General features: G+C 39.5%; 7 protein-coding genes, 1 long non-coding RNA gene and 1 pseudogene across 16 annotated transcripts; 3 read left to right on the forward strand and 6 right to left on the reverse strand.

The window, feature by feature from the left end:
• Positions 1–72: 72 nt before the first annotated feature.
• Positions 73–8,215, reverse strand: LOC119999915 (histidine kinase 2-like). 2 transcript variants are annotated; one of them, XM_038847727.1, is made up of 13 exons: positions 7,070–8,215; positions 6,368–6,856; positions 5,761–6,036; positions 4,870–5,039; positions 4,525–4,737; positions 4,252–4,438; positions 4,025–4,076; positions 3,706–3,935; positions 3,474–3,572; positions 2,426–3,081; positions 1,401–1,907; positions 619–1,040; positions 73–410 (listed from the first exon to the last, which is right to left on the reverse strand). In XM_038847727.1, exons 1-12 carry the CDS (start codon positions 7,337–7,339, stop codon positions 794–796), a joined length of 3,396 nt encoding a protein of 1,131 aa, XP_038703655.1. In that variant the 5' UTR covers positions 7,340–8,215; the 3' UTR covers positions 73–410; positions 619–793. The 2 variants fall into 2 exon arrangements, with proteins under 2 accessions (XP_038703655.1, XP_038703656.1); XM_038847728.1 differs by lacking the exon at positions 7,070–8,215 and having other exon boundaries at positions 6,368–6,460; positions 6,616–6,856.
• Positions 8,216–12,129: 3,914 nt separating this feature from the next.
• Positions 12,130–13,001, reverse strand: LOC119999921. The gene is made up of 2 exons (XR_005468518.1): positions 12,907–13,001; positions 12,130–12,852 (listed from the first exon to the last, which is right to left on the reverse strand). It is a non-coding gene; the product is annotated as an uncharacterized LOC119999921 (long non-coding RNA).
• LOC119999917 (loganic acid O-methyltransferase-like) lies at positions 12,859–14,630 on the forward strand. 3 transcript variants are annotated; one of them, XM_038847736.1, is made up of 4 exons: positions 12,859–12,941; positions 13,052–13,304; positions 13,384–14,025; positions 14,099–14,630. In XM_038847736.1, exons 2-4 carry the CDS (start codon positions 13,224–13,226, stop codon positions 14,417–14,419), a joined length of 1,044 nt encoding a protein of 347 aa, XP_038703664.1. In that variant the 5' UTR covers positions 12,859–12,941; positions 13,052–13,223; the 3' UTR covers positions 14,420–14,630. The 3 variants fall into 3 exon arrangements, with proteins under 3 accessions (XP_038703664.1, XP_038703665.1, XP_038703663.1); XM_038847737.1 differs by having other exon boundaries at positions 12,865–13,304; positions 13,384–13,443; positions 13,525–14,025; XM_038847735.1 differs by having other exon boundaries at positions 12,865–13,304.
• Positions 14,631–14,766: 136 nt separating this feature from the next.
• On the forward strand, positions 14,767–15,878 carry LOC120000105. Its single transcript, XM_038847985.1, has 2 exons — positions 14,767–15,652; positions 15,776–15,878. Exons 1-2 carry the CDS (start codon positions 15,057–15,059, stop codon positions 15,876–15,878), a joined length of 699 nt encoding a protein of 232 aa, XP_038703913.1. The 5' UTR covers positions 14,767–15,056.
• A 9-nt stretch (positions 15,879–15,887) lies between these two features.
• LOC119999916 (OBERON-like protein) lies at positions 15,888–19,911 on the reverse strand. 5 transcript variants are annotated; one of them, XM_038847734.1, is made up of 4 exons: positions 19,703–19,911; positions 19,360–19,454; positions 17,509–18,610; positions 15,888–16,760 (listed from the first exon to the last, which is right to left on the reverse strand). In XM_038847734.1, the coding sequence occupies exons 3-4, from the start codon at positions 18,596–18,598 to the stop codon at positions 16,138–16,140; spliced, it is 1,713 nt and encodes a 570-aa protein (XP_038703662.1). In that variant the 5' UTR covers positions 18,599–18,610; positions 19,360–19,454; positions 19,703–19,911; the 3' UTR covers positions 15,888–16,137. The 5 variants fall into 5 exon arrangements, with proteins under 5 accessions (XP_038703662.1, XP_038703659.1, XP_038703661.1 ...); XM_038847731.1 differs by having other exon boundaries at positions 17,509–18,667; XM_038847733.1 differs by lacking the exon at positions 19,360–19,454.
• A 303-nt stretch (positions 19,912–20,214) lies between these two features.
• Positions 20,215–22,222, forward strand: LOC119999594 (50S ribosomal protein HLP, mitochondrial-like). Of its 2 annotated transcripts, none has more exons than XM_038847261.1 (4): positions 20,215–20,373; positions 20,469–20,560; positions 20,974–21,349; positions 21,898–22,222. In XM_038847261.1, the coding sequence occupies exons 1-3, from the start codon at positions 20,340–20,342 to the stop codon at positions 21,346–21,348; spliced, it is 501 nt and encodes a 166-aa protein (XP_038703189.1). In that variant the 5' UTR covers positions 20,215–20,339; the 3' UTR covers position 21,349; positions 21,898–22,222. The 2 variants fall into 2 exon arrangements, with proteins under 2 accessions (XP_038703189.1, XP_038703188.1); XM_038847260.1 differs by having other exon boundaries at positions 20,216–20,373; positions 21,902–22,222.
• An 849-nt stretch (positions 22,223–23,071) lies between these two features.
• On the reverse strand, positions 23,072–26,055 carry LOC119999383 (annotated as a pseudogene).
• On the reverse strand, positions 23,159–23,548 carry LOC120000106. The gene has a single exon (XM_038847986.1). It carries the CDS (start codon positions 23,546–23,548, stop codon positions 23,159–23,161), a length of 390 nt encoding a protein of 129 aa, XP_038703914.1.
• A 234-nt stretch (positions 26,056–26,289) lies between the features above and the next one.
• LOC119999384 (chlorophyll a-b binding protein 5, chloroplastic) lies at positions 26,290–27,355 on the reverse strand. Its single transcript, XM_038846907.1, has 2 exons — positions 27,150–27,355; positions 26,290–27,074 (listed from the first exon to the last, which is right to left on the reverse strand). Exons 1-2 carry the CDS (start codon positions 27,293–27,295, stop codon positions 26,423–26,425), a joined length of 798 nt encoding a protein of 265 aa, XP_038702835.1. The 5' UTR covers positions 27,296–27,355; the 3' UTR covers positions 26,290–26,422.
• Positions 27,356–27,926: the final 571 nt, after the last annotated feature.

Below are 27,926 nucleotides of genomic sequence, written 5' to 3' on the forward strand. Positions count from 1 at the left end.
CAGATCCTTTTCTTTGTAAGGTCTGCATTTGAGCATCGATGGCATAATTACAGTACTTGACATTAAAGTTCATAACAATCAGCTTCTCATCTTCTATATTTTGCAAACTTCATTCATGCAGAAATAAGAATAACCTGGGGAATATGAATTGCATATCCTACTTTAGAGTGTAAAGAACCAGCAATCCAGCATTACATTCTATTATCAACTTCAATTATACACACTAGGCAAAAATAAAAGGTGGAACTAGATTATCTCCCTCCATTTCTCTTATTCCTGCATCAAGAAATCAGCACAGCGAGGATGGAAGACGGCGGCTGCAAGCATTTCAAGCATTCCATAACTCTCCTCCATTAACCATGCATAGTCAGACCCACAAATAATAGTCAATTAGTCAGCAGCCTAGATTCCTGAAAACAAACAACGATTCAATATACTTACAATCACACCTTTTCTGATGCATATAAAATATTTATGCACATTAATCTTTCCAAGAAAAGAAGAAGCATGGCTTATTTGAGATAATATAGTGATTTAAGGCAGATTCAATCTACAGCAGAACTGATCAGAAACAAACTAACTTCTATTTCTATGATAGAGTGGTGCAGAAATAAATACCAAATCTGCATCGCTGAAGATAATGGCTGGGATCTTTCCATGTTCCACCAAATGGCGGTGAGTCTGGTCACTAGTTAGCCAACAGATGTTGCCAGGGGTCAATCCAAATATAGCAGTGATCAACCACCTGGCTGGAATGACTGGGGAGGTATATTACAAGTCATTCCACTATCGACTATGCTTGAAAAAACCGTGCCACTACTGTATACATCTGCTCGTCTTCGAATGGCTTCGACACATAATCATCCATCCCATGCTTCATGCATACTTCATTTGAAGCCTGAATCAAATCAGCCGTCATCGCTAATATTGGTGCATGCCAATGAGTCACATTTCCAAACATCTCTGGTGATGCTTCCCCAGATGCAATTTTCTCATTCACTTCACTTTCCATGCAGCGGATTAGACGGGTAGCTTCGAAGCTGCATAATTGAAGGGAAGAGTGTCAAAAATTTAGCCCATATAATTCAAAAAACCATAAAACTGGATGTCCATCAAATAAAGCATTCATAATTCATCAACTTTATTTCCTGCCAGAAGTTTATGAGCATTTGATAGAGTTCAGCACTTCATTGTACGACAATTACCACTTATGAAATCAAGACAAACATAGCTATTAAATATAGAACATTTTGGTTCCAAAAATTGATCATCCTTAGACGCTCTTCTTTTGCATTATTTTATATAAAAATATACATATATGTATGTATAGATTGCATTCAAAAAGAAAGAAAGAAATATATATATATGTCTATATGTTATGGAGCATGCAGATTGATTACCCATCCATTTCTGGCATTTGGAGATCCATAAAGCAAGCATCAAAGTTGTGTGGTGGTGTAAGCATCATTACAGCAGCCTTGCCACTCTCCACACAAGTAACAATTGCTCCATATTTCTTTAGAGCACCTTCTGCCACTTTTCTGTTTACCACATTGTCATCCACCACCAGTATTCGCTTCTCTCTTAGTAGACTCCGACGATTTGATAGTTTCTTCTTATTTTCTTGACTCATATGACGACTTCCAAAGGCTTCTTGGATACAAGCAACTAAGACACTTTGAAGAAGAGGCTTCCTCAGTACATGATCTACCAATCCAGCTGACTTGAGCTCATTGCTTTCACTATTGCTCTTGGAGGTTGTCACTACAAAAACCTTAGGAAGTTTTCTCTGGCCTTCTGAGCCGCCACTTTGTCCGGGCCCTTTTAGCAATCGTTGGAACAGAATACCTGTATTTTTCTCCCAAGCATCTTTGTCGATAAAAACCATGGCCAAATTGGTTGAGGCACTGTGGAAAAACAATTAGTAATTCATTAACAACACAATACACAAATTTATGGCACAATAGTCTATTATATCTACATAGTCAAGATGTCACATTACAAATTTCAAACTTTGATTACATGGCATTTCAATCAAATTTAACTTAGAAATCAACTGGCTATTTTTTTTTTGAAAAGAAGAAATCAACTGGCTATGAAAAGAAGGAAAAACTAATACTTAGGAGTCCACAAGCCACAAGTTCAAACTCATTCAAGTTCAACATGTGTCAACAAGAAGCAGAACAAAGACTAGACTTTTATTCTGAAGCATTTGCTCTAGATAACCCAATAACCCATCAACATTTTCTCCAAAAAATTATGTAAATATTTCTCAGGTTCTTTGCATATTACAATGCAAGCGTTATGCACAGAAAAGAGCTCTCAATTAGGATGTGGAGTCACTAGAATTATAATAATTAGAATCTTGCATATGTTTGATGCAACTGTTAACAATGCATTACAGAGAAAGCTTCGTCGAACCAACCTTGAACTGGAAGTACTCGATAAATAAGTGCAGGCTGATTTTAGATTGGAAGCTATTTCCACTGATACATCCAACTTTTGAAGATGATATCTGGTGACCTCAGCTCTAATACTTCTATTATCAACGACAAGTGCTCTCCGCCCCCGGAGTTCAGCAAAAACTGGATCATACTGCTGCCACTTTATATCTATAGATTTCGATTCTCCTTTTCTTAAAGCTGCAGTAAATGAAAAGGTACTCCCCATGCCAGGTGTACTTACAAAACCAATCTCACCATGCATGAGATCCACCAGGCATCTGCTAATGCTCAATCCTATTCCAGTCCCTCCATATGTTCTTGAAGTGGAACTGTCTGCCTGCATAAAAGGAGTGAAGATGCGATTCTGAGCTTCTAGTGGAATTCCCACACCTGTATCCTCAACAGTTACCAATAATCTAATAAGTTCAGGTTCCTCTGCTGTGCTGTTTAACTTCTTAAAGTTCTCCCAGCTTTTCCATCTGTCAACTACTGGAAATCCACTCAATGTATTACATGTTCTATTTGTTGTATCTTTAACTAAATTCAAGACTTGTCTCAACACTGGATCCCTAACTGGGTCACCTACTTCATTAGCTAGATGCACAGAAACGAATATGTGTCCTTCCTCATGAGAGAACTGAAAGCAAAGCATGGGAGAGTCAGTGAACCAGATTATGCTACCAATAATCTATTTCCAGTTAAGGAAACGCATGAAAAATGTCTATTGATATCATCAAAAATTTGCCAATTTTTAGCTTGGATTTGACATTTGGACATCTGGAAATACAGGAAACTTGAGTCTTCTACCATCCATACTCTGTAATGTCACATGTTATAAACTTCTCTATCATGCTACATATTGAACAGCCATGAAAAATCTGAAAATTATGTGTTTCTATTGACATAGCATATTATATCTCCAGTTTTAAGGAGAACTGTTTTCAGTATTGTGGGAGATGTTAATATGGACCATTGTTCCACTCATCCACTGACTATTTTCAAACCAATTGAAACAAAAAAATAACTAACCTTTAGTGAATTTCCAACAAGATTCGTAATTATCTGCTGAAAACGTCCAGGGTCACCAACAACAATTTCAGGGACCTGATCGGAGACGTAAGCAGCCAACTTCTCTCACCCAAGGTAAAACCCAAATTTGGAACACGCACAACCGAGTTCATGTAAGAAAGGATAAGAGGAAGTGACATTTAGGCAACAAATAGTTGATAAAAAAAATAAAAAATAGGAGAGTTTTATTTACCTCAAGACCTTTATCATTAGATTCGCTCGAGCAAAGTGACAGAACATTATCAAGAATAGCACGCAGATCAAAAGGTACAGCTTCAAGTTCTAGCCTGCCAGATTCTATCTTAGCCTGATCGAGAAGCCCATTTATCAGTGAGATCAGATATTTCCCACAACTATGAGCATTCCGGGCATACTCCAATTCAACCGATTTGAGGCCACTATCCATCAGCAGCTGCAACATGCCTGAAACAATGGACACCAGTATTCTGTTTATAATTTCTTTCAACATTTCAGTGCTATTCTTATTATAACTGGGAGGTGTCTCATATTACCTAAAACGCCAGTCATTGGGGTCCGGATCTCATGGGATACAGTTGCAAGAAACTACAAAAGCGAGGACATTTCAGTGACAGGAGCAAGAATTAGGTCCAAATAGAGAGGAAAGAAAAAAAAGTATAAAAGGTTTATACAAAGTCACTAAGTTGGTAGATCCAATATGTATGTGTTCCTCATAGCAATGACTAATCATAAATACCCATCTACATGAAAAATAGAGCACCTGAGATTTTGCCACATCTGCTGATTCTGCACGAATTTTTAGCTCCATCATCTTCCTACAGTCCTCCTCCATTTGTGCAATTCGATTTATGGCTGCAAGGAATATTTGGGCTACCAGCAGGGTAATGACTAGAACCCCCAATGATGAGCTTATTGCTGTCCAAGGTAAGGGAGGCTTTTGCTTGAATCTGCAACCAATGGAGAACTACTTGAATATGACAAAATAGGCTTCTCATGTCTAGGTGCTGATATTCTTAATATAATAAACATCTACCTGCAATGCATCTCATGCTTTCGCGATGGATCTCCAAAGTCAAGGTTACTGGTGTGCAACATACCGGTATCAGTAACTTCATCACCATACATTTTAATTGGAGCTGATGCATTAGTTGTATCATAAACATGCACAGAAATTGTTTGCTTGCTGGCAAGTTGTTGTAGAAGCTGGTCTACCAGAGATGGTACATCATATGATGCGCCTAGATAGCTGTGTATGAATTGTGCCAAGAAATAAATATCAATACCATCTTCTGAAACTGACACGTGGAATACTTTACAACAATAAACTATGGGTTCCCCAAGACAAGACATCAAGGATTTTCCAAGAAAACAGAATTACCCAGCAGTAGCTTCAACGCGTTGTTGTGGTGTAGCATCTGCAGCAAGATCAGCATTATAGACTGCAAAAGTGAGTACAACACCCAGATGATTGGACTTCAAAAGCTTAAAGGGAGATGTCAGAACACCCTTTCCGGAAGCCCTCGCTCGCAATATATTCTCACGGTCTTCCTGTATAATAAAATTATTACACTTTTTGATCAATTGAATCAGCTTAGTGGCAGGGAATCTATGGACGTTCTTATTAGATGTGCTTTCAATGTCTATACTTTGAGGGAAAGAGTTTTTTTTAACTCAAGTAATAATATTGAATGAATTTCAAAAGGGTAGATACATATAAGAAGCTGGACATGGCTGACCATAACAGCCCAATAAGGCAATAAGAGCAACAGCTGGTTGCATATTTGAAAGCAAACTGAGAGCAAAATCACCATCTTTTCAAATTTCAATGAAGGAACTTTAACCATATAATATCATCAAGATTACAACTAATGCCACATTTAGATGATTGCAAACGTCCAACTTCTTAAAAAACTGTAGACTTGCAGTTACAGAAAAATCAGTCCATAACCAGAATAGGTTGAGTCCAAAATCAGCTATAAGGCACAAGCATCTTGATTGTTAACGATGCACCTATACTAAGTCAGCGTATTACTATCTCCAGTTACCTTCCTAGAACAGATAACATAAATGTGGGATGGGGACAAGAATAAAGCTTTACTTTTTTACATTGGAAAGAAAAAAAACCTTGATTTTTCCCCTTAAGTTATGTATTCCACACAATTTAATGATACCACGAAAACAAATAAAAAAGTTATTTTGAAATGCAAAAGAAACAAATAAGAAACCCATTAAGAGAAACAACAAAATAGCCTAAGCTGCGAAACCAGACCTTTCCAGACATCATGTCAATGGAGACAATATGGGAGACAGTTTCTTGAGAAAATATCACAGGTGCATATTCATCTTGAATGGGTGCAGGATCTAACTTTTCAGGAATGCAATCTTGAACTAAAGTCTGATCCTCAGTTTCCATCTTCTTAATTGTCCATCCATGCTGCTTTTCAAATTGCTCCCTCACTGAATGAGGAACTTTTAAAGCATAAGCAACACCACTAGTTAGTGGCCTCTCAAAAGCAGTTCTCTCAGTATATAGACCAAATGTTTTCTGTCAAATGAAGGAGACTTCACAATTAGCATCACAGCAACAGCAAAGCTTGTTGTGTGGGGTAATAGTAATGACATACTTCTTGCTGAAGCTATTTGAATCATGGAATAATACATTCATTTCCCAAGTTTTACCATATGAGCAAATGCAACTAAAGGTCAGAAAGATCCATCAATGGCAAATCTCTAAAGGAAAAGCATAACTATTGTGACTATCTTACGAGACGAGTCATCACATTGGTTTTATACACAAGTTACAGACCCCTGGATGTCACCAGATGTCACCAGAAACTGAAGAAGCATTAAGGAAAATAAAATAGACAAGGGGTTACCTGATCAATAGCAGAAGGGTTTTTCCCATGGTGAAATGTGGATACAAGAATTGCCAATGAATGAACATGGTTCAAGCTCACATTGAACCGATCCTGCAACATTCGAGCTCGTTCGTCACACATGTTGGCAAGAGTCACTTCTCGTCCCAAAATGTCTTTTTTATTCAGGTACCAAAATAACCAAATAGACACAACAATTCCTAGCAAGACAAATACTATAAGGAGCTTCTTACTCCACTTCCCAGCACCTTTAGGAGCACTTTGGGCTTGCTGTTGCTGCTTCTGCCAGTGTTGTGTCGCTGGCTCCTGCTCATCTATCTTATGCTTTTGGTCATTCAAAAGTTGTAACCGACATCCAGATATGATGCAGCTCAGTATTGGAATTGTTATTCCAAGAAGGAGCGACCACCATCCTTTCACCAGCCACAAGGAGAGAATCTTGCATAAATCATCTATGTATTTCCTTGATGCAATTCTTTGCAAAATATTCTGTTAAAAGGCAAAACAACCAAAAACAAAGAGTTGCTATTAGATTATGTATTTTCCTAAAACTCTACTTACCCAAACCAGTGTGAAAGATTCAAAATAAGAGGTTTGCAAAAAGAAAGTCATGATATTTTACTACTTCAAACTACAAGCACAAATACTAGCACAATTGAGAGATCATGGATCAAGTTAAAAGCGAAAGTGTAGCCATTGTACCTGATCAGCTTCAGAGAAGAAGGAAATCTGAAGCAAGACTTGAGCTTTTTCTCCACAATAATCCCAATTCTTCCGTGTCCTTCCCATTGTCCCATCAAAACTCAAGAGAAGCCAAATACTAACTATGGTAACAAGTCCTAAAAGCCAAAACAATTTTCTCCACCATTTCCTGCCACACTTGGGCCCATGCAAGGGCTCCTTAGCCTTCATAAGGCTCAGACTCGCTGACAATCTGCCATTAATTCCAGAGAGCTTGCAATTAATAGACATCTTCACAAAAGCTCACCAACGTATCTTCAAGAAAAATCCCTGTGACCTAGACAAAAACCCAAGCTCCAGCAATAGAGTTCATCGGAATTACATACCCAATAGCACTATTATATGAAGAATGAACTTTCTGAAAACGCAACTCATCAAAACCCATTAAAATCACTTTACTGAAAACCCACTTGGAAGACACAAGCACAATGGGGCAAATCGCACACCGAGCAGCTCCAAATGTACGCAGTGCAGGGAAACAATGTTGTTGGTTCAAGTTCCTCGGTGGAGCTTTAAAATCCAACCAAAATCAGTTCGGAAACACAAAGAGGAGCCAGTAAGCAAACCAAAGAACAAGGTGAACCAAACCCATTTGTGAAGTGAGGGAATCAATTGTGAGATCAGGAAAAACAAAATATTGACCCTTTTCCAATACCTGGGTCTTACAACTTGCCTAAGCACTGTATAGCCAAAAGAAGCATCAAGAGTGGAACTTTTTCAAAGCCAACCCATAACAATGACAAACCTGAACCACCTCAGTTGATTTCTGTGAAAACCCAACTGGAATCAATGATCATATTTGGATAAAAAGAAGTGTCCCTTTCTTTCTTTGTTTTCCAGCATTTCTCTCTCTCACTCAACTACTTTCAGTTTGGCGTACAGCATTTGAAATTGAGGTTGGGGCACACCGCACATGATAATCCCATCATCTGGATCTGGTGGGGAAGCTTAACCCAAAGCAAACTAAAGAAACCGCCAACGTCAAAAAAAAAAACAGATTATGGGTAATGCTACATTGCCAAATATATTATTCCCGTTTATTTTTATTATTGTTTAGGGTTCAAGATCGTATCTTCTAGTTTCTGCGAGGGTTGAAAGGGACAATCACTCTCTTCTGCAGTATACAGAGAGGGACACATAGGGGTAAAGACGTAAATGAAATGGACGCTTTCAGTTACCAACTTACCATTGCAGTGGAGAAAAATGCTCTCTTTTCCCGATAAAAATTTACAACATCCTGGTTAAACAAACAGTGGCGATTAAATTAATGGAGGAACTGGGTGGTGGTTAACATGCGCGTTGATGCTAAAGAAATAATCTTTATGGTTTTTGATGATGTGGGTTCTTCCTTCCATGAAAATATATGTCGCCTAAATAGCCCTCCCACCATAGTTTCTTATTGGAAATCATCAGGAAAGAACAAAGTAATGGGGTCTATAAAAAGCAAATCCCCATTAAACTAATCACATTAAGCAATATCATGATTACTTTGACCATTATTACAAGATATTTCTCTTAAAATGTAGGGGATATTGTGGACTTTTTTCTACCACTTGTATTGTAATCAATAGCAGACCTTCTGCCATAATATAGCCAAATTAGTGAACTGGATTATATACAATAATGGTTGTTGAGCCGTAAAGAGTAGACTAAGAAGCCATATAATTACACATAATGTTAATTAATGAATGCAGTTATGGCTCAAACCATTATCCATGTATGTGTTGTTAGGTTGGTGGACCATGTGATGACAGACAATTTCTGTAAGCAAATTGTACCAACTTTGGAACAAAACAATATCAGAGCTTCACAACAAACTTGAAAGTCTAATTTATGTCACATGAATGCAAGCATAAATATTAAATTCAAGTGATGGAGTCCAATGCATATCACTTCTTGTTTGTTCAGGAGCAGCGTTCCTGGGTGGGTCGATATGGATTGCCACCCAAGACACCTTATCTTTTTAAAAATATTCTTATTGTAGTATCCCAAAACTATTTAAGTAACATAAAACATTTAATTTCGTCATTTTTAATGCAAGGCAACACTGGAAAAATCACTGCCATTTTACTTGAGGTTTTATTGCAACAACAGAATCTGTAGTTATCCTGACAACTAAATTACATACTAATTGACTAAATTAATGTCAGTTAAGGCAAAAACATAATGACAGTCGGGGTTTTATCTGTTATAAATTGAAGTTGTTCAGACAACTCACTATCATTAAGCAAGAATAAGATTGATCAAATTATAAAAATTCAACTGCCAGCACAACACAATATTCAATATATGTGCGAATACATGACGACATCTTATTTTGAAAAATTCATTTATAAAATCACTTGGAGAAATATTCACCTATTTCCCATCTCTATATGTAGGGGCATGATTCATTGTTGACATATATATATATATATATATATAGACACACACATCTAATGATGTGAATTTCTTTGAGTACAGGTTGGAAGTGACTCAATTCTTGCATGGCCCCCCAATAATTAGTCCAATCGAGATAAACTTTAGTCCCACCACCATCACCCCCCACCACAATGGTCTCCTACTCCTACATATACCTCCCCCAAGGCAGATTTCTATCTCAAATTATGTAAAAGTTGAAAACAAATTTGACCTAATTAAGCTTTTTTTAGTATAGCTATAGGCAAATTATAGAAGATCTTGAAAAGTTCCTTATCTTGCGAGTATCTGTTTGTTTATTCGTTTTTGCTGGCTCTCCTTTCTTCAACCTTTTCTGGAAAACAAGAAAAATAACCAGCATCAACAATGCTTTATAATGACTTTATGACTAAAACAATCACATCTTCCTCAAAGGATTAATTAATAGAACAAGAAAAAAATCACTTATTTGGAACATCTTAGATGGATCTAAATTTGAGTCGTCAGGTTTATATACATAAAAACTTTTCACTTAAGAACAATATAAATTGAGTTAAAACGTAACGTATGACCATTAAAATATTGCTCACAACGTAAATTCAGCTCAACAACTCCCGATTCTTTACAGTTTGGCCTCATGGAGCTCTAAGTGGAGTCACCCTTTGGTTATTTTATTTTATTGATGTGATAATTTTACTTCCTAAACCTAAAGCATTCAGACATACATTCATCGTATGCCCCGCATAGATTCTGCGTTGGTTGATCTGATTTTGTAGAGATTCTGGGGAGTCGTGAACACTAAGTGACAGCGGGGACCACATTGACAGGCTGGACAGTGACAAAGACGCGCGAAGCCACTAGAGGACGACAAGTCATCAATCAACACGGATGAGATGGGAGGGACCCTCCACCAGCTTCTCTGTTCGGCTGTGCAGGCTTTGTAGCTGGAGGGGTTGGGAACGCGACGGAGGAGGAGTCAGACAGACAAAACCCATAACCCCCTATTGTACACAAACAAAATGTCTTTATTCGGCTTCGTGGGTGGGCTTCTTGTTTTTGTGTCGATAAAGTGTTCGGTAGAATGTCCAGAAGTCTCTCTGTCTTCATGCGGCCCACAATGAGATTTGATTTTAGATGCGGCCCCATTCCCTCCTGGTATGTGCTCTCGCCTCTCATCGTCTTATTAATGCCATTATTAAATACCCTCTATGGCTCTAACCTGTTTGTTGAATTGACTGACCGAAATTGGCATCTTGCTGGAGAGATTTTGACCATTGGAATGCTGGTGGTGTTTGTTATATGTGGTTGAATACGCTATTCGAGTTATCTAAGTCGCTGTTTGTTTGTCATACAAGGGCCGAAAAATAGAACACATATGATTCCCTGATACATTGTTGAAGGTGTGAGACCCAACTTCCAAAAGTCCTGTATCAGAGTCTGTTTCCAGCAAATAAAAACCGTCTTTTGGTTTTAAGATACAAGTAACAGCACGAAAGGATTGTTAGTCCTAGTGTTGTTGAAAATGGTTCCTATAGGCTTCTTTCAAATTATATGGCTTCTGTCGTCCATGTGACTAGGTGCTAAGATCCAAAGTTGAAGGTTCTCTTCACTCCCCAAAACCATGAACCCTTGACTCCTTTTGATATCATTAATGTCATTTTTTTTTTGAAAGAACATTAATATCATATTTTGTTCTCAGCAGACATGTAGCTTTTTTATGTGTTTATTTTATGTTAAAAGTGAAATGTTTTATGTTAAAAAGGCACCTGCTGCTTTATGGATTTGCTGGAGATAAAATGGGAAGCCTTTGGAGTGTTTAACTTTCTATCCGAAGCAAATAATTAGTGTTGGAAACTTGAGATTTGAGAGTTTGTGTTTTACAGCTTGAGACTGCAATTATTGTTTTGGTAATGATAATGACTTTTTTGTTGTAAAGTTCATTGCATGTTCCAAATTTCCAATGCTTTCTGTGAATGCAGTCTCATCGAGTATAGCTAAATGGTTTATCCAAGAACATCAAGGATATATTTTTCCTTGACTTGACGCAAAGTAAAGTTAATAGCCTTTTGTCTCAAATTCACCTTAATGTTTCCCTTTTGTTCTTTTTTGTTTTGTGGGTTCCTTTCCTTTTCGTTGTTGGTTGATAGAATTCTTACCATTTAAATTTGTCAAGTAAACCATTAATGAGACACCTGAATGGTTTGCTCTTATAAATTGTAATTAGTGATTGTATATTCTGTTGGGAAAGAAAAGTGAGAATCATGTTGTTTTTTGACAGTCTGGAGAATATAAATCTATATCTTTAAAATGTCCAAAATAGTTAGGGATAAGTATTACGTAGACTCTCTAAGTTACGAAAAAGGATCAATTCAGCCCTTCATATTTTTTGCTCAATGTTAATTGATAGTTCAATCAAGCATTGAGTCACTATTCCGTCAAAACGTTGATGACATGACTGTTAAGTGTTGAGGTGTAATTTTTTTATTTTTAAATCAATTTCTACATTGGAAAAAAAGTCCAATAAAAAGATGCCAAGTGTGTTTTTGACTCCCTTTTATGAAAAAAATTCCGAAAATCTTTTCAACATAATTAAAAAATCAAAATCAAGAACCTCCTTTTTGGACATCACCGCCACAATTTCGTCGACAACCAAGAACCTCCTCCTGCACAATTTCGCCGTCAACGACGGAGCTCTCTTAGACTATCAGGAACGAAATCTTCAGATCAACACAGGTACACGATTGGATAGTTTCATCAGTGTTAGGATTTATTATCCCACATCGGTTGTTGAGGGATTTGGTGTCTAGCATATAAGCTAGTCCAAGTCTTCAAACCTAAGTCCAGGCTTTTTCAAAGGGAGGGGTTGGGAACTGCCACGGCCCAAAGGGCTAAGATGGTGGGGAGGTTGGGTTTGGGTTTGGGTTTGTGCCATCGTGGGATTTTCTACATGGTGTCGAAGCAGGTGTGCGCTCGTCCTTGATAAGAAGTCCACTCGTTGGACCTTGGGCTTCGATACCCAGTCCACGAGTGCGGGGGAGTGTTGGAATTTATTATCCCACATCGGTTGTTGAGGGATTTGGTGTCTAGCATATAAGCTAGCCCAAGTCTTCAAACCTAAGTTCCTCCTTTGTATGCTAGCCCAAGTCTTCAAACCTAAGTCCCTCCTTTTCCAAATGGAGGGGCTAGGAACTACCACGGCCCAAAGGGTTGAGATGGTGGGGAGGTTGGGTTTGGGTTTGTGCCATCGTACAAACATCTTCTTCTTCTGATAAAGCAACAGTAACCTCTGGAAGAGGTAGCTGTGTTGCCTGATAAACCATTGCCAGAAGACCAATCAGCAACATAACCTACCTCTGTGTTGCCTGATAAACCATTGCCAGAAGACCAATCAGCAACATAACCGTTCTTTTTGAAGCCATCCCTAAAGGAATAGAAGGTAGATCTATCCTAGATTTCAACCCAAAAAAAAATAGTTTGAAAATAGATCTGGATTTTGTTTGGTTTTTCTCAAACTCTCTCACAGTCCTTTTCTTGGTTGAATCCTAGAACTACTGGTACTCTCTCCTCCCTTGTTCGTCTTCTTTGCAATATTGCATTGAGTAGTTGACGATAGATTTGCACTTCCAAGCACATGCATTATCTCTGTGACGTACAAAAAAAAAATGTAGTAGTTCAGTCTCCCATCTTCACCAACGAGTTGAGAGAAAGAAAGTGAGAGATGGCCAGGGAAGCAACTAAATCAACTACAATGAATGGAGGAGATGGAGAGTACAGCTACTTCCAGAATTCCTCATTTCAGGCAATGTTTCCAATTCTCAATTCCTTTTTCACTCATCATGACAACAGAATTCTCACATACTGAGTTGATTATTTTGCAGAGAAGCCAAATGGAGTCAGTGAAGCTGTTAATAAAGGAAGGAATTGATGAAAAGTTTGATGTAATTTCATCATCACCAGAATTTATCAGGATTGCAGATTTTGGATGCTCTGTTGGCCCTAATACGTTTATTGCCATGCAGAACATTATTGATTCAATGAAACTCAAATACCAATCTCATTATGGTCTTGAATTTCAAGTGTTGTTCAATGACTTCATCTCCAATGATTTCAACACACTCTTCAAGAATCTTCCATTGAATAGGCAATACCTAGCAGCTGCTGTTCCTGGCACGTTTCATGGCCGATTGGTACCCAAAAACTCTCTACATTTCGTCCACTCTTCATTTTCACTTCACTGGCTTTCACATGCTCCTGAAGAGTTAGTAGATGAGAGCTCCCCTGCGTACAATAAGGGGAGGATCTTTTATACAGGTGCCCCAGTTGAAGTTTTGGAGGCTTACTTAGCTCAATTTGCCATGGACATGACCTCTTTTCTGGATGCCAGGTCACTGGAGCTTGTCCATGGAGGGCTCATGACCCTCATACTACCATGCATCCCAGATGGGATCCCTCGTGCACAATCCGATTTCTTAATATGTAATGATTTACTTGAATCCAGTCTCATAGACCTGACAAAAGAGGTAATGTTATTCAAAAATCCGAAACCGTCAAGTTACTGGGAATGTACTCATGTGCTTGTCTTCTGTTTTTTAGGGATCAGTAAGTGAAGGAAAGTTGGACTCCTTCAATTTGCCCATCTACAACCCAACTGTGCAGGAGTTCAAGGCCTTGATAGAGAGTAATCCTTGCTTCAGCATTGAGAGAATGGCATCCCTCATCCTTGACGAAGAAGAATTTAATGTACAAACGGTTCGGTGGTTCCACTCTCCAGAGCTATTTGGGAAGGACTTCTCAGTGACCACTTTGGTAATGACATCATTGATGAGCTGTTTGATCGGTACACCCAAAAAGTTGACTCTTTCATCAATTCAGGATCACCAATATATGATATGTTTCTGGTTTTTGTCCTTCTGAAGCGCAATGATGCTTGATCACCTCACAGCTTCTGTTTTTAAGCCCAGTTGCAAATTCAATGAAAGAAATTTGGATCATTTTCTTGATTTGGGGTTGTCATTATTGCTGCTTTTGAACTAATAAAAGGCATGCATAATATGTAACCCACTGATGTGGGACTCTGTTTCTATCATAAATTAAAAAGGTTGCCTGATTCAATCTATGTTAGAAATGATTCTCAAGTTCAACAATTTCTACTTGTTTTGTAGGGTTAACAAGTAAAACAAGTGATTCATATGAGATTCTCGTGTATGTATGTACCAGGTTCGGGTGGGTTTGTGCGTGCCTAGCCTGACCTGAGTTTGGGTTTAGTGGTATGTATAAATGTCACGCTTGCTAAATTACTCTTGGTTACCAAAAAAAAAAAGTTTATGTACAAGGTTGGATTCACATCTCTAACTACTCATAACCAAGATAGAAGGAGAAGGGCATACGATTTATTCATGTGCAAACCACCTGCTAACTAACATTAGTTAGAGCAAAATGCATGTGGCAAACATCCCATGCACCTTCTCAAATTCACAACTTGACCAATCCCAAGCATAAATTTTACTCCAAGTCTTCTTTGCATCTCTGAATTAGCAGTAGAATCACTCCAATGGCGGCTCTACGGCTTTTCATTCTTCTCTCAATAGTTGCAATTGCAAAATCTCAACCTCCTAATCCAATCAACCAAACTGACCTCCAGATAGCCATGTCTGACATGAGAACTTGGTCTTATCATGGTTTTGTCATCCTCCTCAAGATCCTAAATGGCTCCCTACACGACCGGGAAATAACTTTCTTGATGCCGAGCGACGAAGAGCTATCTAAGGTTGCACTGAGTCTGGACCACCTTCAAGATTACATTCTCAGTCACTCAATCCCTTCTGCACTTCTACTCAGTCACCTGCTACATTTTCCTAATGGAACACTAGTTCCTTCTGGTGTCACAAACAGGATGCTTAGCATTGAAAATGGCGGAAGGTCGAGTCTGTTCTTCAACAATGCAAGGCTTGTCACTCCAAATGTCTGCATAAACTCATTAATAAAGTGCCATGGAATTAGCACTTCCATCACCTTTGACAACTCTGCCACTACTGCTGTACCATTACATCGCAGTCTCCCAACTCCAAGGTTGTTTGATTCTACTAAAACCCTAAGCAGGACAAAATCTTCTCCAGCCATACATAGAAAGAGGACCCCTACTCGCCTGTAATAAAACAGAATTTTAGTTCGCTTTAAATGGTTTTTAGTTATGCCAGAAACAATTGTTAATGTCACTTACCAATGAAGACTGGAGCATCCCATTGTGGTAAATTTCTTCTCTTGTTGCAGAAATATCATATATGTCAATTCCTTGGTAAGTCTTCCACCACCTCTCAGAACTTCTCACAAGCATGCCTATATTGCCAATGCAACCTATATAAATGTATCATGACATCCAATATTTTGCATAGAAAGCAATACAAATGTGGATATAAGCAAAATAAACAAATTCATAAACATACAAGACATCGACCATTTAGACATCCAAATCGCTCAAACTAATCCCAATATCATAAACATTGAGCATTCGCACTGAAGAGTTACTACCAGATGAAACCAAATTAGTGTGCCCTTCCACCGAGTTAACAACAAAGAAGCATTCCTAAATCAGATAGCTAACTTAATATGTATAACATGTCAAGAAGCCTTGCTCAGGGTTTTGTTCTGAAGGGATGGCGATCATTAGGCCGGGATTCTGAATTTGGATTGATATTGTACCCTTGTAGCAAATCATGGATTTTGGAATACATCAAGGCCTGTGAAGGGTCACCTCCACCACTGCCTTGTGAGGGCCGTGAACTTTCCTGCAGCTTAATCTTCTCAAACAGATACTGTTTTTCAGCCTCAGCCTCACTCAAACGAAGTTTTAGATAACTGCTGGCATATTCTTCCTCAGATTTATCTGTCTTGGCGAGAGCAATCCTCTGCAGTCTCTCAGCCTCCCGTTTTGCCTCATTGGCCTTCAGCTGGAACATATCAGCCTCTGCTTGCTTAAGCCTCACAATTTTCTCCAGCTCTTCTATCTGTAGCTTCTTTTTCTGCCTCTCCAACTTTAGCTCTGTGACTTCCCTGGCCTTGTCCTCAAGCTCTCGGTCACATGCCTCGAGAGCCATGCGGGCTTTCTTGAACATTCTCAACTTCTCATCAGCAACCATCTCCATCTTCTTTACAGCCTCTTGTACCACTTCAGCAATTCGGTTGCATGCCTCCTGCGGGGCAATCAGCCGGCCACCCTCCCCATTTTCCACATTCTTTGGAAAGTCAACCTCAAGCTCTTCATATTGGAGGAAGTAGGAACACAAAATCAGAATAAGGAATTAACATGTTTCAATCTCAATGTAATAGAAAATGTAACAAATTTGAAAGAAAGAGTTCAACAAATTCAGATTAGTACTTCAATTCAAGTAACAGCAGCCCTTTCAACAAATAATTAATTAAGTTATTTCACTTTCCGAATGTGCCAGTATTGTAGCTAGGAATTCATATAGAACCAGCAATAAAGTTAGATAGAAAGGTTTGCATTATGTAAGGGGACTTGAATAAACAATTACACCTGTTTGACAGTTTGCAGACTGGCACCAAACCATTTGTAAGCAGGTCGGGTAAGCCTGGTAAAATCCCACACGTTCTGATAAATCATGAACCACCCAATAGACAAGTGATATGGGATAAACACACTCATGTAACATCATCTAATTTCTGACCAATGTGCAACGGCTTAGTAAATACTTCTTAGCCTTGCCTACGTTAATACATTATATTTTTGTCAAGTTCCACGAATGGATCAGGTAAACAAGTTGAACGTCAATCATCTAACCATGTGATCGTATAGGTCAAATACTAACACCACCAGAATAGCCAAAAACACAGAGAGAAAACATATGCATGTAAGAACACACTGCAGCATGCTCTTGAAGTTCATCTTGCAGAGTCATCCAGACCATTTCAACAATTTACAATCAAGCATATAAATACCCAAGTACACACAGACTAATCTTCTCAGTGTTTAGCTTTGTACATACCTTGGAAAAACATCAATATTGCTCTGCATGCTGCCGACTCTGGAAGTCCCCCCTTCATCTTTTCTATAAGATCCTCACATTTCATAAAGAGTTTCCTTCCCCTAGGATCTTCGCTTCCACGGAAGATTCTACTAACAAAATCAAGTTCCCTCATCAGAGCATCACGGTCCCAGGCTGGTGCACAATGTTGAAATACATCTTTAACCCATCCTAACAATTCAGATGTCCGATTGCATGCCCGGCATCGGAAAAGCATTTCAGTCGGGCAAGCTCCACTTTTAACAGACGGGCCCATGCAAATTTGTCTCTCACGGATGGCACAATCAGTGTGAGTCCAGTGAGAACACAAGTCACAACCAACCCAACGGCATGTATTCACTTCAAAATCAAACTTGTTGCAGATCACACACATGCAAAGATTGCAAAAACCATTTCTATTTGCGCATATTTCACAAGTGCAATCATCAGCAGGAAGCTGGTTTTGGCATGCTATATTTCTGCACCTCTTGAACACAAAGACTTCGATAAGGGACGTCTGAGAGAGACTGATGCTTGGATGCAAAAATGCCTGAATTCCAGTATTTATGGAAACAAGGATTTCCAGCTGTACACGGTGAGTTCTAATCAATGTCTTAGCTGTTAAATCAGATCTATTCTGAACGAGTTTCTGCAAAATTAAAAATTCCTCTCGATGCTGAGAACCACCAGTCCCTTCAAGGATAGCACGAAGTCCTCCCTTTAGCTCCTCTAGGTACTCATCGGGTAGACGACGCATTTTTTCAGAGATTAAATCCACTCTTTCTCTGGCTATGTCCCGCAGAGATATCTTATCTGCACTAGAGACACGGCGAATAACAGATTGTTCAGCACATTCAACCTCTGCTTTCCCATTTTCCAACTTCTTTCCCGCAACGGCATCAGCAGTAGGCCAGGTCTCGTGGGAGCTGGCACTTTCGGTAGGGGAGTCGCGCATATTATCAGAGTTTGATCTAGGTTCCTGGCCATCAGGAGACAAGCGAGGATCAGAAGAGAGCAGGGACAGTGATGTTTGCAGCCCTCCAGCTCGCGGTTGCTGGCGTGGGGGCAGCATTTTCGATGACGACTGGTGGATGTTAGAACCAGATGATGTACCCATCACAAAATTTTGCAGAATCAGTAACTGCCACAAACCGGATCTTGAGCCATTAACACACACTATCATTTATTAACAAGCTATAGTTCTGATTTTTCATTGAAACACGATAAATTATTTCTACAAGGCACAAGCATACCAAATGAAGAAACAAAAACCAGGTATGTATGCACGAGCAACATCACAAAAGTTAACTCAGAGAACCTGATCAGCTTATTCCAGAGGCACTTAGAAGAATTGTCGGTACAAGATCAGATTGAGAACCCGGACAAACTTATTCTGATTTCAGACATCAAAGATGATGTGTCATCTTATCTCAATATTAGAACTGAAAACCTACTAGAAATACCATGGCTGACAACAGATATTGAGAAAGCGGCTTCAATAAATTTTACCAATTCAAGCGAGTTAGTTCACAACTCCAGAAGGGAAAATTTTACACCAGGAATTTATCTCCATCTCTGTTTAAATATTTTTCTCAAAATTGTTAGACTAAGCTCTTCATTCAAGCATAGAAGGATCTTGTTTTTTTAATGCAAAAAAAACATAGTTAAGAAAGATTCTTGGAGTTAAGCTCCTAATTGAAACAAAATCACAGTTATCAACCACAAACACATGAATAAACTGAGAAAAAGTTGAACGTAGGCCATTACAGAGCTAATCAACAAAAAACTTAACTCCATACACACAGTTAAGGCAGGTATATCATAAACACATACAGATCAGAGGAGCTATATCTGGTACATAAATTCCCCCTTTTATTTCCCGAGCAAAAGATGCGGAAAGAACAATCAAACCATTCTCAATCTTAAAACTGCAAAAAAAAAAAAAACAAACAAACTAAGCACCAGAGAAACCCACAAGCTAGTAAATTCAGGAGATACACCATACTTCACCAAAATTGACTTGAAATTAACGTAAGAAAAAAGGGCAAAAAGAATTAACAATAAGAAAAACAGTCAACATTCCTCTTCATTCTCTCAGCAGCAAAACAAAATACCGAAAGAGAACGAGGGCGAAAGATGTACTGGAAATATATCACAGAGACAGAAGAGTACTGACCAAAAACCCCAAACCAGAGCTGAATTGATCGATCGGAGTACGGAGACTGCAGAAGGAGAAGGAGCAGGGACGGATAGGTTTAATCAATATCACAAGACAGAGCACAAGAATTTTTTGACCATTTTACCCTTTCAACGGGAAAGATACGGAGCCGAAGAGCCCAAAGTGTAGCCGTGAGAGGGGCAATAGTGGACAGAAATGTCGGAAGACGGCTGTATGCTACAATTTGTAATGCTGGGATGACCGGCTTAGCCAGTGGTGGGTGCTCTTTCGGTTGGCCGGCTCGACGCGTCTTTGTTGCTGACCTGTCAATTCTCCTTATAGGCTTATACGGCTTATCTGTGTCGTTTCGTCTTTTTCTTGTTATAGCGTGCCACGTTACTACGAAAAAGCCAAAAAGGATAAACGGCGAATAATTGAGAAGAACGTTGGATTTCATAAAGCCCAAATGTGAGTTGGGCCCATTTTATCGACTGGTTAAGAAAGCCCAATTATTATTGGGTCGGATGAGCAGGGCCCAAAATATTCCTCTCCTCTGTGTCACTCTCTCACCTCAGGCTCAGGCGACTGATTTGAGCCTATTAGGGTTTCTGTTGCAGCTAATTTTGCCATCGCAGTTTCGCAATTAGGCACGGTGATGGCAGCAAGTTTCGTATCAAAGTGTTCTCGAGGTACTCCTTTCGTTTTGATCATTTTACATCTTTAAACCTCTGAAATTTTGGGTTGATTAACGGTTTTGAATGTTTTTTCTTGTTTGGATGCTTAGTGGGTCGATCATTGTGTGGGGGAGTCGGCAACAACTTTTCTGATTTATTTAGCACTCCGCGTGAGACGATTTGCAGTAATTTCTTGTTTCAGGTCATTAGTTTCTTTGTTTCTCCATTTCATTTCTATTGAACTGCATTGTCTTTTGGTTTACACGAGAGCTTGGATTTTACTGAAGTTTCAAAATCTGATATGATTTCAGTAAGAAAATTTAGAGTTGATGGATTGTAATAGCTCAGGGGACGTTCCTGATCATTTGGTATTTAGAAACTTTAGGCCCAGAAAAACCTTAAATTGTTGGGAGGGCTCTGAGATAGGGGCATTTGTTTTTTCTTACTCTGTTGCATGCAATATACAAATTTCTCGATGAAATTGTGAGAAGAATGGAGTACGAGAATATCCTGACCGAAGCTTTGTATATGAAACGAAAGTCTTATTGTTAAATTTGTCTACTAATTTTGTCCTTCTCTGGGCGGTACTTGAACATTTCCTATGTATGTTCACAGCAACAAAGAACCTTCATTCAGATGAGGACTGTTCTCAAAGTTGTAGATAACTCGGGAGCAAAAAAGGTTATGTGTATACAAGCTTTGAAGGGGAGGAAAGGTGCAAGACTGGGGGACACTATTGTTGCATCTGTAAAGGAAGCCCTGCCAAATGGAAAAGTGAAGAAAGGAAAGGTTGTGTATGGTGTGGTTGTACGTGCTGCCATGCAGAAAGGCCGTGTCGATGGAAGTGAGGTGAAGTTTGATGATAATGCTGTCGTGCTGGTTGACAAGCAAGGCCAGCCAATTGGGACCAGAGTATTTGGGCCGGTTCCACATGAACTTAGGAAGAAAAGGCATGTCAAAATCCTTACCTTAGCTCAGCATATTGCATGAGGTATGGATCATGTGTACCTTTGCTGCATTGTCTGATAACCTTCATGTTGGATGTTTTCCATTGTACTGAAAAAAAAAAAGGAGGTTGAATTTAATCATAATTAGCCCAAATTTTGTCCCCCTTAAATCCAAAGCTGCCTCATCCCTCAATAAGCTTGTCATTTGTATTCGATATCATCTCTTGTTGATTAATAATGCACAACAGGAAGTGTTTCACAAATGTATAAACAAATGAAAGTGCCCTTCTCTTCTTCTTTTTTTCCTGGGTCATTAATTTTTCATTCTTTTTCTTTAGTGAAAATGATTGTGATTGGTTTGACAAGTTTCTCTTGTTTGTGCTCCCACAATCACTCTAAATGGTAGAAGGACTTTGCTATCAGGACTGGATTTGCAACCCAGGTTTTAGAGAGCAGAACATGAATGCCATACTACTTGTGATTCTCTTTCCATTAACTCAAGTATTAGAATATGGAAAATAGTTTTCCTTGTAGTGTGTACAAATATCAGAGTCCGATTTCTCACTGTAGCATATTGAATTTTCTTTTCGAGGCAGGGGGACCGAATACTAATGGTTAGAGACAAAGTTAAATCCTCAAAAAGAGAGAGAAGAAAGAGAGGGGAATTAAACATGGCGGTGGTGCTTCAAGAGATCAACAGAGCTACACTGTCCTTCCTGCTCCTCCCCAGAATCACCTCAGTACCCCGATTTTCATTTTTGTAAGATGAATTTGTTTCCAATTCTAGAGGATAACAGCTGAAATGTTGATGAAAGGGCAGATTAAACAAGGCGCCTCTTTTTGTTTCACTTGTTGAGATTATTGCTTCACAGAATCAAATTAAACTGCATTGGTATCTGCGGTCGATATTTAATGAACATAATTTTGGAGGATTATAGGGTAAAGACAACAATTTTCAGACAGTGGACAATAAGTCATTTTCATCTGATAGATGAATTCAGTTCAATCTAAGCTATAAAACTGCAATATTTGGTGTGAGAATGGAAGATCTGCCTACATCTTGGTCTGGTCTTTGTGTTTTTTGCATATTCTTTCTGCTTCTGGTTGTTGCAACGCTCACCAGAAAGAGGGGAAATGACGTTAGGAGCAATGCAGGAAAGGACAATAAAGCACAAAGCTACGGCATTCTGTTAAATTATTTTTTGCCAACCCTGGTTTGAAACTGTGTGGGTAATGGGTATTATCAATGGTTCATTCTCTCTGGTGGTAGATTATATTTTATAGAATTATGTTTGGCTAGAAACACAAGCAACATTGTAGACCAACTGCATTACGCAAGCAAGAACCCCATACAAACAAACTTCCAATTAAGAACAATCCCCATGCACAAGGCAACAACAGAAGCTTACAACCAGAACAAGGTCGATAAGGATATATATCATCAATATACTCAAAACTTGTCAGGTTAACATTCTGATGACATATGAAAAGCAAAAAAGTCGTATTCATGAACGGCGATAAGATCTCCATCTTCAGATCAGCTGCACAATTTGAGGAGATGCATTCAACCTTTGTTCCTGCACCATTGAGTGGTTTTTCCTGCAGCACAAAGAAAATTTTGAAGCTATTGCGAGATTGGTTGAAGTTTTTTCCTTCTTTTTTGTTTCTTGGATAACATCTTCTTTTTTGTTTCAATACAAGCAGTCCGATAACAGTGATGATGATAAGGAACATTAAATCATATTCATAGCAGCATATGGACATCGATCAACAAAAACTCAAACGTTTTTTTATATGTCATATATCCAAAAGAAAGAGAAGAAGTTTACATTCAGAATCAAAACTATAAGTATCTAGAGGTGCAGAGTTGTATCAACATCAGAACTGTCAAAATAGAATTGCTTTGACGAATTCGCAACGCTTGGTCTTGAGTTGGTCAAGCTTGTGCCAGTCATGACTTGAAAATCAGCACGGTTGCTCTGTGATTTTAACCCAAGGGATAGAGAATCTGCAAGAAGAGATGGCTTACTTGGAAGGAACATCATCTCTTGTTGTTGCTGGTAACCCAACTTGGCAGGCTGATCATAATGCATCCATGGACAAAACGGTTCATACCCCGAATACAGCCTACGAAGTTCTTTCTTTTCTCTATCCTCCTTCACTCTTTGAAGCTCTCTAAACCTCTCCTGCAGAAGAGCTATGGAAGAACCAACCATGGTAGAATCGCCGTTCTGTCTACCCATATGAAGAGATTGCTAGATACCCTTTGTTTAACATGGAAGAGGACTAATTATATGGAAGAGTATATATAGGGAAAACCAGTTCGCCGATTAATTGATTCCCAGTTGGCCTAATATGAAACCGAATCTGGAAATGGAAGGCAAAGTCCAAGAGGAAGAGTTGAAAGAGAAGGCTGGGTTGGTGAATGTGTAGGCAAAAGGACTTTTTAAGGAGAATAAGCGTAGGAGAGAGGCCAAATGAAGTTGGAAATTAGTGTTTGGAAGTGTGTTCTGAGAAGAATATTTGGTCAGGTGATGCTTGTGTCGGCTTGTCTTATCAACATGTTGGCTTCGCAAAAGACGGTATTTTCCTTGTGCTTTTGAACATATGAAGGAATATTGTTTTTTTTCTTCCTTCTATTCAACCGGAGGAGAATCTATGAGAAACTGCAAAGGACAAGGATTGGAAGGAGTGATGTTAGAAGCCTGCAATATGATGCCTTTTCGGTTTATCTTCTTTCACGTTTAAACGGCCAACCCAAAGTCCAACTGGTGATGAACACAATGCCTTGAAAATTTATCACATCAACAACCTGAATCAATTACCCTGGGAAATCAATTAAAGACAGATCACATGCTCAAATCATTTACTGGTCACTATTTTCCTTTGTGTTTCTTTACTTGTCCACTCACCAGTGGTATGAAAATATGAAATCTATGAAGCCACTCACCGGTGGACAAATGATGGAGCTGCAAACTAGCAACTGTCCACAAGTCAAAAATCTATATGCACCAGCACCGATACCAAAATATTTGGTGTCTGAGTGTAGACACCCGTATTTCTTCGTGGGAATTCCCATCTTTGGATGATTATAAACCAAACCAAATTCAACCAATATCCCACAGAACTCTCAGCCTGTGACCAATTTGATCTGTTTCAACCAGTTTGTCAACCTTGCAGTGTTCTCTTGCCATGATCTTGTATGTTGTTACACTAAGAGTATAATTTCTACATTCCACAAGATGAAGAAGCTTCATGCATAGATCTGACTCCCCTTCTTTCAGTAAGCCATCAACCAATATTGTCCAAACAATTTCGTCACTGCTGAAATTTTTCTCAAGCATGCCGGTGAACAACGACTGTGCTTCTTCCACTCGATTTTCCTTGCAGAGAGCACATACAAGAACTTTATAAATTGACAAACGAGGCTCAAACCCCCGCATGGTCATCACGTTAAAAATTTGAATAGCAGGTTCTACTTCCACATTTCTACAATGAGCAGCTAATAATGAGTTATATATAGCATTTTCTCGAGACAGGCCTTTCTCTTTCATAGTTATGAGCGTGACTGTGCTTGGAAACAAACCATCCTTCAGCATTTTATGGTAGAAACCAATCCCCATTTCTAATTTTCCCACCCGACAAAATCCACTGATGAGCGCTGTATATGTCTGCACATTTGGGTTACAGATCACAAGCTTGACTGATTCATCCACACGATCAACATCTCATAAGGAAGAAATAGGTGAGGTGGTATAGGTGTACACTGTTGGTTCGATCCCATTCTTGGTCATTTCATCGAGCATGTCAAGGGCTTCATCAATTCTCCCCTGGTAACACAACTCATTGATCAGATGCGAGAAAGTGATTGAATTAGGAACAATACCGTCCTTTAACATACTATAGACAACATCAAATGCTTTTTCCAAATTGCGGTTCCTACAGTGCCCAAGAATGAAAAAAGTATGGGTAAATACATCCGGGTACATATCGTACTCAAAAATCTTACTCAAAATTAATTCGGCCTCTTGAACCTTCCCTTTCTTACACAAAATATTAACCATAGTATTGAAAGTTAGGAAGCTAGGCTTAACCCCATTGTTCAACATCCGGTTGTAAACATTTCGAGCCAAACCAAGCATCTCGAACTTCCCCAGTTGAATCAAAAGCGTGTTGAAGCAATACAAACTGAACCCAAAGCCATTTGTAGAAATTCCATTCAAATACTCAATCACCCGCTCGACCTCTCCCTCATTTCTACAGGCCCCTTGACCATCAATATCCTAACATGATCCGCAGGACCAAAAGCCCGGTCACGGACAAGCCGGTTTAGCATCGAAGTGAAACAGCCCATGTCATGTTTGTAAAAAGGCCGCTTAGAAACCCAGAAGAAGAACTCCAGGACAGAGTCCGTGCTCTTGTGGGTGTCAATGATTTGGGACACAAGGTGAGGCTTTAGCTCCGGGCTTAGCCGCATCAGGTCGGGAGATTTGCGCCATTTGGAGTCGCAAAGAATGCGGCTAATTTTGGAGACTGGTAATGAGGGAGAGTTTCGCTTAGAAGAGAAGAATAAGGAGAGGAGAGGATTGGGGAGAAATTGAATGGCAGATGACGGTGACGTGAGGAGGGGCCTTAACACGACTGGTGAGGATGTGGATTCATGAGTGGTGGCGAGCTTGGAGAACTGGAGATCGTGGAGGTTTGGGGGAGCTGCAGCCTGTAGCGAGTAGAGTCGGCTAGTCCTCGAACGTGGTCATTGGAGGGCCACGCACGTTAACTGCTCGAAAGGCAGACTGTTGACTCATGCTAAACTTCTATCAAAAGTATCTTAAGTATGGATGATCAATATGTGCTGTTGATTATGAGAGAACCTACCTCTTTAGAAATTATATGAGTGAGTTTCGATTCTTACTGAACCCGTATATGAAATTACTAATGTTTACTCTACACGCGTTGTTTGTAGGTTATTGTGCAAGTCCATCGATTTATCTTACCTTGTAAACATTCCAAGGACAACGATGTAATCAACAGCACTAATTTTCAACACAAGCACATAACCAAGATTGTACAATAATGTTACAATGAAGTTTAGAGTTCATAGTAGGTAATCAATATCTTCATTTTCCAGGGACAAAGTTGGTGGCATAAGCCCAAGCATTGTTGGCCACCGGATCCGCAACATGATCGAACAGGTTCTCAATGGGTCCCTTCCCAGTCACAATAGCTTGAACGAAGAATCCAAACATTGAAAACATTGCAAGTCGCCCATTCTTGAGCTCCTTGACCTTCAACTCTGCAAAGGCTTCTGGGTCATCCGCCAAGCCCAATGGGTCAAATGCACCACCTGGATAAAGTGGGTCAAGTCCTTCACCGAGTGGGCCGCCACCAATTCTGTACCCTTCGACAAAGCCCATTAACACAACCTGGGAAGCCCAGATTGCGAGAATGCTTTGGGCGTGAATGAGGTTTGGGTTGCCAAGGTAGTCGAGCCCACCTTCGGAGAAGATCTGAGATCCGGCCTTGAACCAAACCGCCTCGCCGAACTTGACACCGTTCTTCGAGAGGATTTCGGGGAAGACGCAGCCCAGAGCACCAAGCATGGCCCATCTGGAGTGGATCACTTCGAGTTCACGGTTCTTGGCAAATGTTTCTGGATCGGCGGATAATCCGGCAGTGTCCCACCCGTAGTCGCCGGGAAATTCTCCGGTGAGGTACGAAGGAGTTTGCTCCGAGAATGGGCCCAAATACTTTGGACGGTCCGGCCCATACCTACAGTAAGGATCCAATTAATAAATCACTGCGCTTAATTACAATAATAAAAAGATTAATTAATTAATTAGTTACCAGATGCTCTGGGGAGCGCTCTTGACGGTCCGGCGCATCGAAATGCGGCCGCCTCCGAAGGAACCAACCCTCCGAACGAACTCATTTGGCTGCTTCAAGGCAGTTTGGCCGGCGAATGTGGATTGTTGGACTGCAGAGGTTGCCATGGAAGTATCAAATTTAGCTTCTTTGTTGGACTATGATTGTGGAGATGTCAAGTGCAGGAGGGGGAGGTCCGGAGGTGTGGGTTATAAGGCAAGGGAGGAGCTGTAGTGGATTAGAAGATGTACACGTCAGCATAATCTTATTGGCTAGTCGTATTGGATGTAGATTTTGTATGCAGATTTTTCTAGTGGGCGAGAGGTTACTAGGAGTGCCACGTAGGATTGCAAAATCTTGCTTTGTGGGATGTTTTGTGAGTTAACATACACCACATATCACAGCGACACGTGTCAATTACATTCATCCCACAATAAGTCCAAAGTCCAAACAGCTGGTCTATTAGATGCAGAAAATTCCCCCAATTAGATTGTCCTCAGTAAATATACGGGATTGGGCCCATGGGCTTGTTCAATTGGATTGAACATAGTAACATAGACTGGTGTTGTTGGACTAAGATGAGCCCAAAAGTATTTTTTTATTTTGTTTTCACAGAAATACTGCATATCTATAATTTTAATGTCCATAATTGTCTATAATCTAGGTGGTTCGAGGAGAAGTGGAAAACAAAACAAAAAAATGCTTTTGGGTTCATCTTAGTTGATCCCCTACACTTCTCCTCATGCCACCTAAATTACG

This window comes from Tripterygium wilfordii, chromosome 6, assembly GCF_013401445.1.
Source record: "Tripterygium wilfordii isolate XIE 37 chromosome 6, ASM1340144v1, whole genome shotgun sequence".
Classification (NCBI taxonomy): domain Eukaryota; kingdom Viridiplantae; phylum Streptophyta; class Magnoliopsida; order Celastrales; family Celastraceae; genus Tripterygium; species Tripterygium wilfordii.

What these genes read in the sequence shown, in the direction of transcription:
- LOC119999915 (XM_038847727.1), bottom strand. Translation starts at nt 7,339, where the DNA reads ATGTCTATTAATTGCAAGCTCTCTGGAATTAATGGCAGATTGTCAGCG. An exon ending in AAGCATGAGATGCATTGCAG is followed by an intron (nt 4,439 to 4,524) that starts GTAGATGTTTAT and finishes CATTGGTTGCAG; the next exon opens with ATTCAAGCAAAAGCCTCCCT. An exon ending in TCGAGTACTTCCAGTTCAAG is followed by an intron (nt 1,908 to 2,425) that starts GTTGGTTCGACG and finishes GTTTTTCCACAG; the next exon opens with TGCCTCAACCAATTTGGCCA.
- LOC120000106 (XM_038847986.1), bottom strand. Translation starts at nt 23,548, where the DNA reads ATGGGTAGACAGAACGGCGATTCTACCATGGTTGGTTCTTCCATAGCT.
- LOC119999594 (XM_038847261.1), top strand. Translation starts at nt 20,340, where the DNA reads ATGGCAGCAAGTTTCGTATCAAAGTGTTCTCGAG. An exon ending in CGTATCAAAGTGTTCTCGAG is followed by an intron (nt 20,374 to 20,468) that starts GTACTCCTTTCG and finishes TTGGATGCTTAG; the next exon opens with TGGGTCGATCATTGTGTGGG. An exon ending in GCAGTAATTTCTTGTTTCAG is followed by an intron (nt 20,561 to 20,973) that starts GTCATTAGTTTC and finishes GTATGTTCACAG; the next exon opens with CAACAAAGAACCTTCATTCA.
- LOC119999384 (XM_038846907.1), bottom strand. Translation starts at nt 27,295, where the DNA reads ATGGCAACCTCTGCAGTCCAACAATCCACATTCGCCGGCCAAACTGCC. An exon ending in AGCGCTCCCCAGAGCATCTG is followed by an intron (nt 27,075 to 27,149) that starts GTAACTAATTAA and finishes TCCTTACTGTAG; the next exon opens with GTATGGGCCGGACCGTCCAA.
- LOC120000105 (XM_038847985.1), top strand. Translation starts at nt 15,057, where the DNA reads ATGGCGGCTCTACGGCTTTTCATTCTTCTCTCAATAGTTGCAATTGCA. An exon ending in AAGAGGACCCCTACTCGCCT is followed by an intron (nt 15,653 to 15,775) that starts GTAATAAAACAG and finishes CTCTTGTTGCAG; the next exon opens with AAATATCATATATGTCAATT.
- LOC119999917 (XM_038847736.1), top strand. Translation starts at nt 13,224, where the DNA reads ATGGCCAGGGAAGCAACTAAATCAACTACAATGAATGGAGGAGATGGA. An exon ending in TCCAGAATTCCTCATTTCAG is followed by an intron (nt 13,305 to 13,383) that starts GCAATGTTTCCA and finishes ATTATTTTGCAG; the next exon opens with AGAAGCCAAATGGAGTCAGT. An exon ending in TCATAGACCTGACAAAAGAG is followed by an intron (nt 14,026 to 14,098) that starts GTAATGTTATTC and finishes TCTGTTTTTTAG; the next exon opens with GGATCAGTAAGTGAAGGAAA.
- LOC119999916 (XM_038847730.1), bottom strand. Translation starts at nt 18,643, where the DNA reads ATGGGTACATCATCTGGTTCTAACATCCACCAGTCGTCATCGAAAATG. An exon ending in AATATTGATGTTTTTCCAAG is followed by an intron (nt 16,761 to 17,508) that starts GTATGTACAAAG and finishes TCCAATATGAAG; the next exon opens with AGCTTGAGGTTGACTTTCCA.